At 39.8% G+C, this 16855-nt stretch overlaps 2 protein-coding genes across 7 annotated transcripts in view; one reads left to right on the top strand and one right to left on the bottom strand.

The window, feature by feature from the left end:
* The first annotated feature begins 341 nt into the window (after positions 1–341).
* LOC106102734 (splicing factor 1) lies at positions 342–7710 on the top strand. Of its 4 annotated transcripts, none has more exons than XM_013282288.1 (16): positions 342–736; positions 812–916; positions 1016–1160; positions 1915–2125; positions 2467–2613; positions 3497–3572; positions 4518–4670; positions 4956–5062; positions 5137–5303; positions 5461–5619; positions 5691–5816; positions 5888–6044; positions 6139–6231; positions 6330–6433; positions 6527–6587; positions 6657–7710. In XM_013282288.1, exons 1-16 carry the CDS (start codon positions 549–551, stop codon positions 6761–6763), a joined length of 2106 nt encoding a protein of 701 aa, XP_013137742.1. In that variant the 5' UTR covers positions 342–548; the 3' UTR covers positions 6764–7710. The 4 variants fall into 4 exon arrangements, with proteins under 4 accessions (XP_013137742.1, XP_013137744.1, XP_013137743.1 ...); XM_013282290.1 differs by having other exon boundaries at positions 1930–2125; XM_013282289.1 differs by having other exon boundaries at positions 1028–1160.
* A 337-nt stretch (positions 7711–8047) lies between these two features.
* Positions 8048–16855, bottom strand: part of LOC106102735 (scavenger receptor class B member 1-like) — a 9503-nt gene continuing 695 nt past the window's right edge. For 2 of the 3 annotated variants that reach the window (XM_013282292.1, XM_013282293.1), the window contains exons 2-11: positions 11702–11789; positions 11389–11483; positions 10980–11143; positions 10382–10529; positions 9961–10161; positions 9734–9858; positions 9305–9573; positions 9091–9209; positions 8814–8939; positions 8048–8630 (exon numbers count right to left, since the gene is read on the bottom strand). In XM_013282292.1, the coding sequence (XP_013137746.1) occupies positions 8382–8630; positions 8814–8939; positions 9091–9209; positions 9305–9573; positions 9734–9858; positions 9961–10161; positions 10382–10529; positions 10980–11143; positions 11389–11483; positions 11702–11747 (1542 nt within the window). In that variant the 5' untranslated portion in view covers positions 11748–11789 and the 3' untranslated portion in view covers positions 8048–8381. Of the gene's footprint in view, positions 8631–8813; positions 8940–9090; positions 9210–9304; positions 9574–9733; positions 9859–9960; positions 10162–10381; positions 10530–10979; positions 11144–11388; positions 11498–11701; positions 11790–16855 lie in introns of those variants that run through there. The other variant, XM_013282294.1, reaches the window with a different exon arrangement.

The following is a 16855-nucleotide window of genomic DNA, read 5'->3' on the forward strand; positions in this document are numbered from 1 at the left end:
TGTATTTCTGGTCGAGATATAAATGGCTCTCAAGAAGTATTACTATAAGCTCTCAGTATAAGGCGTTTAAGCTTGTATTCGTAGAATGTAGTGAAAGTTTTAGTCTGGACAGGACCACGCAGTCTGAATTACGAAACTCAACCAACCATCCATGGAATTTAACTTATCCTAAAATACGCCTACATGTTTTATATATTCCGTTATTATTAGAACTCTATAAATATTACAAGTTTGATACGAAAGTCTTACTTTTTAAATTTTTTTGTAATTTCAATTATAAAAATATTATTTATCTGTCTGTGGTTACATCTGTTTGGTTATTGTATCATCTGTGCTGAATCTCCATTTTGTTGATATCGTGAGCGTGTCGTTTTGCAATATTAAAGATTTTAGAAACTTGATTAAAGTAATAAATGTTCATGTAATAGTTAAAACGTGTGTATCGCTATTTATGGTAATAATTAAAAGGTGAAATATCGGCGCTTAAAGCGTTTCCTCTACATTCTTAATAAATCTTTCGTGTATAAGTTTTCAACATTAGTAATAAAATGAGTTCAAGACACCGGGACCGAAGTCGGTCTCGGGATCGGGAACGCCATAAGGAACGTGACAAGACCAGGGATCGAGACCGGGATCGGGAGCGTGACCGCGATCGTGACAAGGATCGCGAACGTGACAGGGACCGCAACCGGGACCGCGACAGAGACAGGGATAGGGAGCGACATAGATCGAAAAGGTAAAATTTTGGGCACTTTCCGCGAATTAGTTGTGGTACCTAATTTGCCATTATTATAAGGATAAAATATTTTAGGGACAAAGAGAGAGAGCGGAGTCGCAGCAGGGAGAGGCATAAGGAAAAACGACGCAGTCGCTCACGGTCCAGAAGTCGCAGCCGCGGCAGGAAGTCTAAAGACAGGTATACTGACATACAATTAATGTTAGCTTTAATGCTCTTAAACAATGTGAATGCTATAATTTGTCTTGTCATTACAAACTTGTATGATTTAAAATGTAGTGTTTTGTCCAGGGATGGCACCATAGCTCTGTTAGACCAAATGGTGGGCACAACCACAAAGGCGACCTCTCGGCAGGTGACCACAAACGGGTCCATCAATCCCGCCACACAGGCTGCCATACTTGCAGCTGCTGCTGTCGCACAGGTATTTAATAATACAGTTGTAGGGTGGTGATGGAATTCATTAAAAAGATTTTAATGTAGACAAAATAACAGAATAAACTATGTTGACTTTAAAACTTGCTTGCTCATGGAAGATGGATATAAACAATAAGCAGTGGATGTCACTTTTAATAATTTCAAGGACATATTAGTGAAAAAAAGATTGTACATACTTTCTAAAAAGTGCCCTTTCAACTTATGTCCATTTAAATATGAATTTTGTCAGTGTGAAGCTACAGTTGTGATAGTTTATATAGCAAGAGCTATGTAAACAGTAAGTATTTAATTTTAGTACTTATTCAGAATCAGTTGATGTCTTACCAAATAATCAATCAACAATTGATTACTGCACTTTGTAATGTTTAATATGTAATTACAATGTTGGGGATTATTACTCAAATTGTTGTAATTTCAAATTACGGTTCAATTGTTGATTAAATTCATCGCCATCATATTGTTGATTGTCAGATATTGCTTTTATATTTTAAACTAATAAATACTTCATTGCTAATAGCCATGTAGTGTACATTTTATGTTGTCAAAAAAATTATCACATTTTGTTTTAATAATTTTCATGTGAATAAGCTTATATCGCTTGTCACTTTTATGTTTTTACTAGGGTTACCACTTTAGGTATTCATAAACCATAGGCAATAGTATAGCAACCTTATGTACCTAAGTGGTGGTCCTACAAATATATAAGTTCTGACGTGTTTGTGCGGCGCTTGCGTGAACAGACGTTTGTGGCGCAGCGGCGCATGGCGGCGCCGGTGCAGCCCGCCGCCGCCGCCGCGGCCGCGCTCTCCGCCGCCTCCGCCATCCCGCCGCCCACCTCGGTGCAGCAGAAGCTGGAGCAGCTGCAGGCGCGCTCCGAGTCCCGTGACTCCCGCTACCGCAGCGAGAAGCGCGACGACTACCACCCCGACGACGACAAGGATGACGGACAGGGTCAGTCACACACACTACACTAACAACAACCACATGCACTGAAATCACACGAAATTATAAACTTTTCAGCTCTTAGTACAAGTGGCTCCTTTCTTATTGTAATTTAATTTAATTTTTAAATCAACCATTTATAAGTTCCATGCAATATTATTAATGAATTAACAATGTATTTTTTTGTACTAGTGATCAGCCTTAAATTTACCGTGTGGCAAAGAATATTCCACATATCTATGCCATTCCCGTTGGTATAATTGTATGTAACAAAGCCTGTTTAATGCAAACAATTAGTTTTTTTCCTCTTTTAGGTTTAGATGACAATACATTTGCATGTTTGTCTGCAGGACCGCCCGGCGAGACGGCGGCGGAGCGGCGCGCGCGGCGGCGGCGCACGCGCTGGATGGGCTCCGAGCACGACAAGACGTTCATCCCCGGCCTGCCCACCGTGCTGCCCTCCACGCTCACACGCGAACAGGAGGAGCAGTATCTACGTAAGTGTACCTCGCCACACCGCCTTCACACCAACCTAACTCTACCCTCGCTCCAGCCTCGCTCCACCCTCACACACACTGACATCCTACTCCCTACATCTACATGTAAATATATATGGGAACTCCCATATCTGTTTATATGTTTATGTTTGACTATTTTATATAACTATTTTAATACAAAATGTAAAAAAACCTGTTTAAAAGGAATGAATTTTTTTTAAACAGTATTTCTATATTTTTGTATTTTTATCCCTACATCACAGCCTTTTGTTGTTTTTATTATTATTATAATTGTACTATATTGTGTGTTATGATATCTTTTTAATCAGGTTATGTTCATTCTCAGGAAAATTAATTACTGTTTGTCAGTTTTTTGTTGTATATGAAATTTTAATGATTATGATAATTAATATTTTAATTAAATAATTAATAATAGTAGTTAATCATTATAATTCAAAGATTTCAGGTTTAATCATTTATTATAATATCGAGATGGACTCAATCCGAGGCAGCGAATGATTTTGTCTTCGCAAATTGCTTCCGTGTTAGAAATGTTACTCGTAACAATGTTGTTTTAACAAATTCAACCAAGTTCAATTAATATTGGAATTAACAAGCCTTATTCAAATTATAATTATGTCTTTTCTAAAGGTGAAAAGCAAATAGGAAAATTAATAGAATCTGTCTACATCAGGAGTATATGAATGTTAGGTCTTAATTTGATAATGGACAACTCAACTTGTTTCAGCTTTAATACTTCTTTTAATATATCCAATGTGTTCATAATGTAAGTTATTAGGCGTAGTGTAGGGTAGGTAGTATAGTGTGCGGCGACGTATCTAATGATTGGTTGTGTCCGCGCGGCTAACCGGTTGCCTTGCAGTGCAGCTGCAGATCGAGGAGGTCTCCCGCAAGCTGCGCTCCGGCGACCTCGGCATCCCCGCCAACGTGGAAGAGAGGTTCGCCACTTACACCAACCACCACCACCAACAACCACCAACCACCAACCACCACCAACCACCAACAACCCACAACATCCACTGAGTATAGACAATAATCATTTTAATTACATTTTATATTTTAGCTAAACGAAATCATACGCAAGTTAATTTAGTTTTTTTTTAATTTCTATGTCTTGATAGCAATAATATTTAATCCGTGGTTGCAGGATCGACGGCCGTCGTTGATTGAATACAATAATAAAATTAATCAAATAATTGAGTTAAATTGCCTACTAATGTGCAGTTTTCATTTTTGCAGGTAATGCACTGACCGTCACTGAAAATATAAAATCGGTCTAATCAGTAATAACTAAAAACTTTTTTCAGCTGAAGTTTAATCTATTATTTTCAGCGCTAATAAATATTAAAATTTCAGGTTAATAATGAATACTTTTTTCTCAGGGCTTTAGGAAATGTTTAGGTCTATCTTAGGTTTACCGTGCACTATCATTATAATGATCATTATATTTTAAAGACTGTATCTATTCATATATTTTTAATGAATAGAAGAAAGCTTGAGTCTTGAGAGTGTGGTATGTTACAGTGGAGTGGTTTACTAAATTTAACACTTTTTTTATACAACAAAATTTGGTCCAAGTTCAGTGTTTCAACTATTCCTTTTTTTACAAAATTGGCTTTAACCCTCTTTCTTTAAATTAGTAGTTAAAATTGCGAAAGATTCACAAAAACAAATATCGACAACGTTGGCAATCACTAGTGGGCATTTATATTTTGTTTATAGTTTTAGTATAGACATATCGATGACATTCAACTCAATTTGTTCCAACAAATACTTTAATGTGGAAATATAACTGTTTGTTTGTTGAGTTGCATGCTGTCGATGTCGCAGTGGCGCGGGGTGCGGCTCAGAGCGGCGTGGTGTAGAGTGGTGCGGTGTTGCAGGTCGCCGTCGCCGGAGCCGATCTACTCGACGGACGGCAAGCGGCTGAACACGCGCGAGTACCGCACGCGCCGCAAGCTGGAGGAGGAGCGCCACCGCCTGGTGCAGCGCATGCACCAGATCAACCCCGAGTTCAAGCCGCCCCCGGACTACAAGTACGACACCTCACAATGCCACACTGTGCCATAAACTTGTAATGGCTCTTTTACGCGCAAGAGTCAAATACTCCCATACTTGTGCTTTCTTCCTCCGTCAATGTACACATTAAGCCGCTCTCAAGTTTAAATTGTGTAATAAGTAGTAACAGTTTTAACGTTACTAGCGTTCATGACGAGATTTCTATTATTCCCCCCTTTTTTACCATTTGGGGATGTAAACAGCCCCCTAAAACGCGTGCCCTGGTATCAGTAATGTAACGACGTATAAATGTGTTGTGTCAGGCCGCCCATCATCCGCGTGCACGACAAGGTGATGATCCCGCAAGAGGAGCACCCCGACATCAACTTCGTCGGCCTGCTCATAGGACCGCGCGGGAACACTCTTAAAGGTAACACTAATATTTGTGTTTTGACTTGTCGATATCTTGTGATGGTTATTAAATGTTCCTGTGACATGTTACAGCTATGGAAAAGGAGACGGGCGCCAAGATAATAATCCGTGGCAAGGGTTCGGTGAAGGAGGGTAAGGTGGGTCGCAAGGACGGGCAGCCGCTGCCCGGCGAGGACGAGCCGCTGCACGCCTACATCACCGCCACCAACGCAGACTGCGTCAAGAAGGCCGTAGAGAAGGTGCGCGATATATACTCTAATTTATGATTACTTTAATGTAGGAAACAATGGCTAACTACAATCAATCTTCTGGTTGTTTAGTGTTTTGTATAAAAGAGTGTTTCTAATATACTTGTTATTTTAGTGATGTACAGCAGTGTAGAGTGTATATTTTCAGATCAAGGAGGTGATCCGCCAGGGTGTGGAGGTGCCGGAGGGGCAGAACGACCTGCGGCGCATGCAGCTGCGCGAGCTGGCGCAGCTGAACGGCACGCTGCGGGAGAACGACGGCCCGCGCTGCGCCAACTGCACCGCCACCGACCACAAGACCTGGATGGTAACACCGCCTTCTGCCACTACCGCACTCCACTGCGTACACGGGTGTTATGTGCTTATTGTGTTGTGCAGTGTCCGGACAAGCCCAACGTGACCAACAGCATCGTGTGCTCGTCGTGCGGCGGCGCGGGGCACATCGCGCGCGACTGCCGCGCCAAGCGCCCCGGCCAGGGCCAGCTGCTGCACCACGCCAACAAGGTGCGTCTGCACACCGCACATACATATTGCACAGTGTAACACAATGGAGTTGATTGGATCGTGTTGTTCAGGCTAAGATCGACGAGGAGTACATGTCGCTGATGGCGGAGCTGGGCGAGGCGCCGCCGGGGGCCGGGGGCGGCGCGCTGGGCGGCGGGCTGGGCGGCCCGCGCCGCGCCGGCCTCGGCCTCTTCCAGAACTCGCAGGCGCCGCGCGCCATCATGCCCGGTGAGACACTGACACTGACCTCTACATGAACAGCATTACTTACGTTATACATTGTATTACAGAATAAAAACATATCAATGACGTTGTCTTGCAGCCAACCTGCCGGCCTCCCTGCCCCCGCCCCCCGGCGCCTTCCCGCCGCCGCCTCCGCCGCACGTGCAGGCCGGCCAGCCCGCGCCGTGGCTCGGTGACACTTCCTATCATTCCTTTAATTAGCAGCCTACTTAGATTGCTAGCGTTTTACAGAATGTTACCGTTAATAATGTGTCATGTATTGCGTTGCAGCGGGCGTGGCCAACAACCAGCCGCCGCCGCCCGGCAGCGCGCCGCTGCCCGCCTTCCCGCCGCCGCCGCCGCCCTCGCCGCGACACCCGCACCCGCTGCACCAGGCACGTGCACCACACCGCACCGCACCACACCACACCAATCATGTATTTGTTAACGACGAGTTGTATGTGTAAATTGTTGCTTTTATTGTGCAGGGCGACAACCAGATGGGCGGGCCCAACATGCCGGGCGGGCCGCACATGCCGCCGCCGCCAGGTAGCGCTCGCTCCACTACATACAACTCAACAATTTTACATTTTTGACATTGTATATGTGTTATTACAGGCATGATGGGCATGGCGTGGCGCGGACCATTCGGGCCGCCCTGGGCGCCCCCGCCGCCCGCCTTCCTGGCGCCGCCGCCGCCGCCCCCGCCCGCCTCCTCCTGCTAGCACCGCCCTCACCCCAGCGACACGCCCCCTCTTATCCCTTTTGTCCCCCTCCTCGCCGGTACAGGACCACTCTTATGGCTTAATACAAGACTGGTGCAAATGGAAAGTGTAGACAGAATGTTTAGATAGCGGGCTGGTAGCTGTCGATGCCAACATTGCTCTTATAATAAGAAGAAAGGAAGTATATTAAAAATAACATTCACATCAAAACAATATTTAATTAAGTAAAATGTGGAATCTTTGGAGTTTGTTATGTGTGCTGGAGCTAAGCGCCTGCTTTTTTATATGAACTTTTTTATAATGCCCATTTAGACGATGATTATTAATAGGAAAATGGAAAAGAAAATTTGGACCTTCATTTATTGGAAATAAAAAAGACTTTTCAGTATGAAAAATAATTTAATAAATAAACCACACCACATCTTTTGTAATTTCGATATTAAACTTACAATTGCCATGTTGTCAGAAAAATAATTGCACTCGGTAATGTTTAGTTATGTGATAGTTATTAGTGTATCTTTAGGATATTGGATTTAAGTAATATATGTCTTTATGTGAATAAAATCCTACCAATTTGGTAGCTTATGAACTACATTTATGTACGGTCAGTAATAGGTTAATGGACTATAATAAAATGACCATAGAATTGTTAAATAAAAAAAAATTCGTCGAAAAGATAAATTAATAAGAGAACAGAATTTATTATTTCAGTGACAAAAATACCTTTTATTATGACTGAATCAGAATATTTTAAATGTTGATTAGGGAAATCTAAATAGTAACTTATTTTAATGACGTCTTCATTTGCACAATTTCAGTTTAAATATAATCTATGTGTTATTGTGAATTGGGTGTGTTGCCCTCTACTGTGTATTTTGTGGACTTTATGTCCCCATGTGCATAAATAATACATGTAATATTTGTTTTAATATATGTTTTAAAAATTCGTTTTATTTTATTTATTTAATTATGACCCGTTCCAACTTCATTGGTTAATCGACAAATAAGACTTGTTCCACAGTAACGGTGGAGATAACATAGTTTTCTCTGTAGTAAGATTGTATAGCTCTAAGCCCTCATTAGCACTGGCGTAACGAGCGTTGAAAAAGCGTTCAAATATGACAAAGGCATTTCCATGTATGTTACGGCAGCGTTTTTAAAACGCTACGCTTTATCACACTGAGCACTGAACGTATGAAATTTTTTGATTGATTTTAAAACACCCGTGCGTATGAGGGCTTACTATTTTGTATAATGAAAGGCAAGTCACACAATAAAGATAAATTAATGTTAATCTCAGTTTAATTCACATGACAAGTCTTATAATAAGCATATCACCCTGTATCATACTACTAATAATAAAAACAATTATTACTACTTAACGTTACACTCCGCACTTATATTAGGACGGAATCTCGGAATCAGAAGAAATTTATTTCCGACCGACTTTTCAAAACATTCTTTGGAACTCACTATTTTGCATGAAAAATTGTACAGACGAATTGAGAACTATTAAACATGAATGCGCGCGCAATACACGGCTAAGTACTCGTCTATAATAAACTTTATTAAAGCGTTAATTATCACTATTTCACGGACCCCAACTAGTCTGTCACTGTTATACATGGTCACTGAGGCTTGTCTGTTTGTGTGCGTGTTTGATGAGTGGTAGCTCGCAGTGCAGCGCATGCGCTATGGCCTGCTTGCTGAGCGGCGGCGGCGTCGCGCACAGCAGCCGCGCGGCCGCCGCCAGCAGGGCCAGTCCCACCGCGCCCAGCGCCGCCGCCAGCGCGCCCACCGCGTACGGGCCCACGACGTACACCAGCCAGAATATCGTCTTCACGTTTTCTGGCACCTCGGGTTGCGTCTGGACAAGTTCAGTAGTTAATTTCTAACGGCCGTTTATCAGATGTAGAAGATCCTAGTCCTATGGTATTGTTATCCTTGATTATCAGGAAGAACTTATTTATTATGAGTTTATCGATCTATGCGAGCAACATCAATAACCCTAAAATTTTCAAAGTGTTTATAAACCTGGATAAAGTCTTACCACTACAAAATAAGCGATGGGCACGGTGATGTTGGCGAAGGCGCGTGCCTCCTTGTTATAGGCAACGTCTCCCACGGGCACGTTTAGCTGGAACGTCATCGACGTCTGCAGCGCGGAGCCCAGTTTCTGCAAATCAATGCGTTATACAAAATAAAGGTAAAGATTTTACTCCATGAATTTACAAAAAAAAATCTTTATTACCACCTGAGTCAATATGACACTTTGATGCAATAAACATAATTTACTATTTCTTAATAGCTATTTGTTGTCAACTGACCTGGTCAATGGCGAAGACGCCGCCATGTTTGCGCTCGTCGGGCGCGATGCCATCGATGCGGTCATACACCGCAGCCGGCGCACCGTAAAAGTGAGCATTGGACATCATCACCGGCAAATCTTTTGAAAAGTTATAAAATTAAGTATTCATATAATAAAAAGTCTAAACATTAAGAAGCGAAATTAGTATTAAAACCTATAAAGTAGGCCATTACTGTAGAAGCACGGTGACAGATCAGATAGTCCGTCTTTGCAGCCGAGGCCGCTACAGAGGCACTCGGTGTCTGGGTTTCTGGTGAAGGTGCGGTTGCTGAGCTTGTACACGTAGACCTCGGGCCCATAGTCCAGGGTGCTGGTGCCAGAGAAATCGACTTCCAGCATGCGGCAGAACACATTGCGGTACAACCGGATGGGCCGCTCCGGAGTCAGCCCCGCCGGGTACGAGAACCCCTCGTACGTGTCTTCGAACGTGTTGCAGCGGGAACTGCAAAAAGCAATTTTATTTCCAGGTATGTTAAATTATTGGGACTTTCAAGTCCACCTTTTATTAAAAAGGTCGAAGAATGAACTTCTCTCCTTCCTCTAAAAAAAACTTGAACGCATTTTTGGATATCCGCTCCAGATTTACTCAAATATCGTATTACCGTTTGTTGGCGTCGTTGTAGCTCCAGGCGGTGAGTCCGGCACGACCATTGACACGGCGCACCTGGAACTTGGTCTGATCCTCTAGGCTCAGTTCCAGCTGGTACTCGCGTGTGTTGTCGTATAGCTGTAATAATAAGAACAATAATTACATTGTCACAATAAATATAATTAACTATTGTTACTATAGTTGTTATTATAATTTACTAGTTAAATACTTATATCGTACCCTGTCCAGCAGACCTAATCTTTCGAAGTTAATCCATCCTGGCATGAGAGTGTGTCCGAAGGCGAGCAGCGGCTCGTGGTAGCCCCACAGCAGGTCCTGCGCCGACAGCGTCACCACAGCGCGGGACCCGAACCGCCGCGTCAGCAGATTCAGCCCGAGCTGACTCCAGAATGGGTGAGAAGATATCGCTGTTGCTATTGCCTGATGAGCAACATTAATATTTCTTAATTCGCTTACTTGTGTTAACGATTACGATACGATAAATATTAATATACAAAACAATAAAGACTAACCGGTTTTAGATACTATACCACTTGATCTAGCCCCAAACAAAGTTTAGTCGAACAACGACCTCTAAGTAGCAGACGTTGGAACAATAATGTTATTTTTGCATATTGTATCACTGTTGTATGTTACGTACCAGCAGCGCGGTGTTCCCGACGGTCACATTGACGTCTGCAGGGTCCGCTACCGACATCTCCGGCAGGAAGGTGGTGTTGACGAAAGGTCGGTAGCGGAGCACACGCGCCTCGCTGTCCACCTCAAAGTGCGTGTTGTAGCGCTTCTCTCTACAAACAATGTTATTAAATATTATAAATGCGAGAGTTTCGATGGACGAATGGATAGATATGAATTAGAGTTTGTAGCCAAAACGATTGAACGGATTTCGATGAAATTAGGCATAGTAGAGGATAGTGTGGAAGAATACTTAGGCTACTTTTATTTAATACAATTCCACGCGGACGCAGTCGCGGGCGAAAGCTTGTAGTTCATTGTTCGTAAACAACATCATTCAAATAATTCATGTTACTACGATGACGTCTACCATATGTATGTATGTATAACAAACAAAATTATCGCGTAATAGCAAGTTGCCTTTTACTTTGATTTCTGATCTCATATAATTTATTAATTATGCAATAGATTAACTGCTGCAGTTAGGTTGTTAAGTGGTCCCTCGAGTGCGAGTTTAATTATCTAATTGTTGTTGTTCCTAAGTAATTGATGTTTATACTAACTGGTAGGTGAAGGGCCCGACCTCGTGCACCTTGAGGCGGCTGTCGGCGCCGCTGAGGAACTCCTCTGCATTGCTGATGTTGAACAGGTAGGCCGACACGTACGCACCAGCTATCTCTGACGTCAGCATTTTGTACATCTCTGAACCGGGCGCCACTTTCAGTTGCTGCAAGGAAAATAGTAAAGTATTTTCATCGGTTTAAGTAATCATTGCTTACTTCATAAATGTGAAAGATAAGAAATTGATTTTACATCCACTATCTTCCACAACCGTTACATTTTCATTCTTTTGAAAATAATGTAGTTGTTTTGATTCGACCGAAGACTTATATGCGAAACACTGTCAACTGTCATCTATGGTAACAAATTAACAAGTAGTCAAAAGTAATAATAATATAGTTGCAGACTTACCAATTTGGCGATAAGTACGACAGGATCAACAAGGAGCGCGGTGACAGCCAGCGACGTCAGGGCGATCCCTAGCGTCGACCGAGTCACTAGCTTCTCTGCAACACACACTCTATTTAATTATTTATTTGACAATGCCATTAAAGACACTTTTGTATTACTTATTAGTTTCTTACTTGCTACTATACTCAATTTAAATTTAAAGTTCTTAACACTTTTTTCCAATTTAAAAGCAGTTGCGAGATATATATATGTACGTTCTCTATGGAAAATTTGATTACTAGTTTCATGTACTGATGTTTATAAAAAATCTTACTTCTTTTAGCTTTGGACAAGCTGTTGCATTTCTGTGCCGGCTTCATGTTAGCGCCCTGTGTGTCACCCGCTGATAGACATGCTCCGTGCTGTAAGAAAGTCCTATATCACCATCGTGCTGCGTGTGGACCTGGGCTTGGTCCAGTAAATTTACAGTCCTATATAGTCAACATTATTACAACTTAATTATCTAATTGAAAATATTATAAAACATCTGAATTCAAACTACAAACAAGCTAGAGACACCCCTCCGTTCGAAGAAAGATCTCTAAGTCACGTAATATTACATCAATCCACCAAACGGTACTAACGTATAGAATTTCAAGTATCGACGCCGTTGCTCGTATTTTACTGCATTTTACCTTAGCTCGTATCTTTTTATATAAATGTCACCAAAAGATGTGCAGACTTTGGTGACATCTAGACAAAATCAAGTATTAGTTTCGTATTGCGTATTGCTCCTAGTTATTATCCTTCCTAAAGAGTTGCTACGAACGACCTCACTCGGGACACTTCTAAAGGTAGGTCATCTTTACATTATAAAACAAAACAGAAGTAAGTAATCTGTGTTCTTCCAGATTATTCTTTACATCTATGCCAAATGTAATCGAGATCTATTTTGCGAATTAGGCTTCAGTCTAATATACACATTTATCAATCTAAACGAATTTATAATGTTAGTGAGTTATCTGTATTTTGTACTTGCTTATTGATGGTCACCAAGTAATTAAATACAAGGCTTTTTTCTTAAAACTCGTTGACGAAAATACCATAATAATGCCAGTATATTAACCTTGATAAAATAATCATTATGTCTGATGTTTACTTCCACATAACAGTGCCGACAACGGTAAACAGAAGAAAATCATACTAATCATACTAATATTATAAATGCGAATGTTTAGATGGATGGATGTTTGTTAGAGTTTGTAGCCTAAACGGATGAACGGATTTCTATGAAATTTGGTATATAGAGGATATTCTAGAAGAACACATAGGGTACTTGTTTTTTTTTTTTTAACTTTACGCGGACGGAGTCGCGGCGAAAGCTAGTTATCCATAAATTATAAAGCTGTTCAACCAAAGAGGTTGATTATATTACTTGTATTTAAAACGTTGGATAAATTATGTGAAATAGTAGCGTTTGTCAGTTTTTATCTGTAACATTTAGCGGTAATAATTTAGCAGTGGGTATCGTTTCCCGCGCATCGCTATTGATATTCTTTTGGCAAACGTTCAATAAATCTCCTCAGAAGTGGCCACTGTGAAGACTCAGCAAACAGTATACGTACGAGATCACGATTTACACAGAGTTTTTCTACACTTGTAGTCAAGGGTACAGAAATCCAATAGTTGGAGAGAAATCAAATGCTATCATGGCAGTGCCAGGCGATGATTCAATCTATTCGAGGTAGTGTTAATATCTATTTTACATTTTTCTATTCTCTAGAGGTGGTCAGCTGACCGCACGCCACCTAGCAACGCCCATGAACCCCATTAAAATATCACCGTGAACCATATCCCAGCAAACCTAGAGCACAGCTAGAATGGAGCCTCTCTTTCAGTCTCTATCAACCAGAGGTGGGACAGGCCCTTACGCTTCTAAAGAATCTACAATTTTTGTTTTTGTGTTTTGTTATAATAAGTTTTTTTAAATGGCTGCGGCAATCCGATCATGTTTTACAAATCGTCAAAAGGTTCGTGACTATAAAATTAAATTAGTTTTATCGTGTTTTATATAAAGAATGTACTATAATGATTATAATATTCGTCATGCGCAAATGCATTGCTATTCCATTATTTATTATCCTACTGATAAGTCAGGAACAGCCGTTAAAGTGTTAACACTTTTAATCGCACTAGATGCGAAGGGAGAGACGCAAGATACTTGAAAAACGTAATAGTAAAGTGAAGTCTCAGGGTAACTCAGTGGCAAGGGATGTTTTAACAATATTGACCCCAGCTTGCCACATAATTGTACTTATTATCCAACTATATTCAATAATATAAATTCAATAAATGTAATTATTTTAAATAGAGTTGACTTCTTGCACTTCACGGTTATTGTACACATAAAAGATTTTCTCATTATCTTGTTTAATTGATTTGTTATGATATTTATTGACCAAAGACCTCGCAAAGGCAGGCCAGGTCGTACAACCTGAACTAATTCATCTATGATTCATTAAAACCTGTTAAATGTACAAACTGTATTTTTGTAGTTTTAGCTATCTGTACGCACATAATATTGAAAACTTTTAACTAAGATAAACAATATAATATAAGAGCAGGGGTATCTTGAGCCGAAACAGCCAAAGAAAACACAGCAACAAGGCGGCAAAAAGTCGTTTATTGGTTATTACACCAATGTCGGGTTGGGAACCACACGCAGATGCAAAAAATGTTCAGATATCGGGTAACCGTCACAGAACAGCAAGCGGCTACCTGCTAAATTAGGCCGTCACTATCCCGCAAGCGACCTAATTTAACTACACTACTGTGAAAGTTCTGAGTAAAATTAGTCACAAGACAGCAAGCTAATATACTCAGAATCGCGTCGTAGGAACTAACTTAAGAAGACAGTGATTTTAACAATATTTGTTATCTTCTGACCTTCTGATCTTCTGATTTGCGTATGTACATGAAATGACATAAGATAAGGCGCATGCAATACCACATCGTGTTTTAAAATACAGGTGGCGCCATCTATTTTTGTACGTAGAACAACTGGTTGCAGTAAATGTTTGTTACAATAATAAATTATCATTTAATTTATAATTTCATGTGTTAAATAAAATATTCTATTTGATAATGTTATGTGAGTTGTGACGAAACAGTTTTCAGTTGAAATGAATAAATAAAACTATTGTAGTAGAAGAGCTATTGTAAAAAGGTAATATAGATAGATAATTCCAGTTATTTTCATTACTAAAATCCACATCAGTAGTAAAAACTGTTTTTTTGTTCAGCAGTTCAACTAATTAGTTACTCGTATTGTCGTCATATGTTCAGATAAACAGGATTTTGATTGCTCGGCAGTGGACGACCTTAACATTGGGGCGAGGTAATTAATTTTGTTTGCTCCAACTCACTTGACGAGTTAAGTGATTGACAAGGGCTGAAGTTAAGTTATTATTTAAAATTAAAAAAGCGAGGAAGTTGCATTATCATTTATGTCGGATCTTTCCACTCGAGATTTAAGTTATTGCATTTTTGAATTATCATTTTTAATTGCGATAAGCTTATTATTTTATTTAATTTTAATATCAGATAATTATGGTCTGCTGAAAAGTTTTTACGGTTGTCGTCATTTTCATTGCTCGTATTTGTTCTTTTAAGATATTTGTACACAATATGCTAAAAAAAATTAAAGCATTGAAACTAAAAAATCATTTTGCAATCATTTTATTAAGTTCTGAATTAAACTAAATAGTTGTTTTGCAATCTTTAAAAGTCGGACAATTAAGTGGTTATTTTATCTAATAAGAAAACTTCATGTGACATACATGTGGAATTGATAACCTCCTATGGAATTTCAAAGACGCCGGAGGATAAATAAAATACATAGTAATCATTGCCTTCCTCTTGACATTACATCTATCTAGGTTACAACTTTACTTGTCATTTGACCTTTTTCCTCGTGCGAGATAAACGGATAAAGATTGGTCTATTTGATGCACAACGATCTGTTTAATTTCCTACAAATAGTAGGTATAAACCGACTCTACGCGTGACATAGAGCATGCTTGCTAGAAGTGGCTTCCTATTCACAGAGCATCTACGCAACAAGGACGTTATGTTAATCCGATTTTTCCTTTATCTCTACAATCTGTTTTGTATAAACTCGTATAAAGTTGATCGGTGACACCGAGGTGATCATCGACGCCCAGGAACATCTGCATATGCAATTCTATAAATACGTTTCCTTTGAGAATGTGATATGCTCGTTTCTTGAAGGAATTTAGGCTATGAAACGCGCCGAGAACAGAGTATTCCCCAACGTAGTTGTGCGGAGCAGAAAAATTCGCAAAAATCATTTCATTGTTACTTTAACAATCTTTGATTGTAGGTTTTGAGAACTTTTTTTCTTCCTTCCGCTTTGTCTTTTCTGTCAATTAATTCTAATAATTATTAATCTCGAGTAATCTATTAATTTGTTCCCTGACATTGTTAAGGTCTGGGACCTTGTGGGCTTGTCATCCGCCTTACCTTGAATTACGTCAGCGTTTCAAATGAAATGACGACAAATTGTACAAAATAACGTAAAAACAAATATTGAAAATGTAAATAATCATGCTTGTTTTCTATAATAATGGCATAACAGTTTTTCATACAAAAAAAATAATATTTTCACGGGTTAAAAGTCACTTTGGCTTAAAATTTTCCTATAAGTATTTAAGTTGTTTTTCTTTGTTAAGTTTAAGTTATGTAGCTAAATGTCAAGGTCGTGACTTTCAGTAGTATTGCCAACTTTCGGTGGATATTATCTTTACTGCCAACAAAGTTATTTTATGTATTATTGTCAAAAAGAAAGCTAAAACAATTTTCGAAGTGCAATTAAAGATTTAATGTACATTGAGAGTTCTACAGCAATCACTAAGGGAGTCCCTTAATTTGGATCTGTTGCAGGAGAATAGATATACGAGCCGCGGATCGTCATATTAATTGATTCGACGCTTGTGGATATTCGCAACACCAGAGGACCAGAGGTTATCTCAGAATTCTTTTATTGGGTGCCCCTAAGTCCCTGCAGAACAGTGTATTCCACATCGAGACTGCCAGATAGGCACACATAAACCTTCTCAGTCTCTAAATAATTAAATACTAAGGGGTAAGGCCGACCGAGTGATCAGTAGTGTAGGTACCCTTAACCAATGCACTGATTGCTGTTGGTTTGTGATTACCAACATTATTACAAGATCTTCTTCTTTGAGTATATTTTATTTATAATTATAACAAATCTCAATATGATTAATAAATTATGAATTAAAAGTGAGTTTTACTAGTCTTAGAAAATAGTAAATAGCTATATTATTGTGTTGTATTATTTATTCTTTTTAAAAATATTGTTAAATGTAACATTTGTCACGATTTTGATATGATTATAAAATTGTAAAGCAATATGAAATGTCTATCGGCGGAGGGCGGCGGCGGC

The sequence above is a fragment of the Papilio polytes genome, unplaced genomic scaffold (genome assembly GCF_000836215.1).
Source record: "Papilio polytes unplaced genomic scaffold, Ppol_1.0 DF823912.1, whole genome shotgun sequence".
Lineage (NCBI taxonomy): Eukaryota > Metazoa > Arthropoda > Insecta > Lepidoptera > Papilionidae > Papilio > Papilio polytes.

Excerpts from the sequence above, each read along its gene's own strand:
- LOC106102734 (XM_013282288.1), top strand. The coding sequence starts at position 549 with ATGAGTTCAAGACACCGGGACCGAAGTCGGTCTCGGGATCGGGAACGC. Across the intron at positions 917-1,015 it reads GGCAGGAAGTCTAAAGACAG|TGTTTTGTCCAGGGATGGCA; the intron begins GTATACTGACAT and ends TTTAAAATGTAG. Across the intron at positions 2,614-3,496 it reads ACAGGAGGAGCAGTATCTAC|TGCAGCTGCAGATCGAGGAG; the intron begins GTAAGTGTACCT and ends GTTGCCTTGCAG.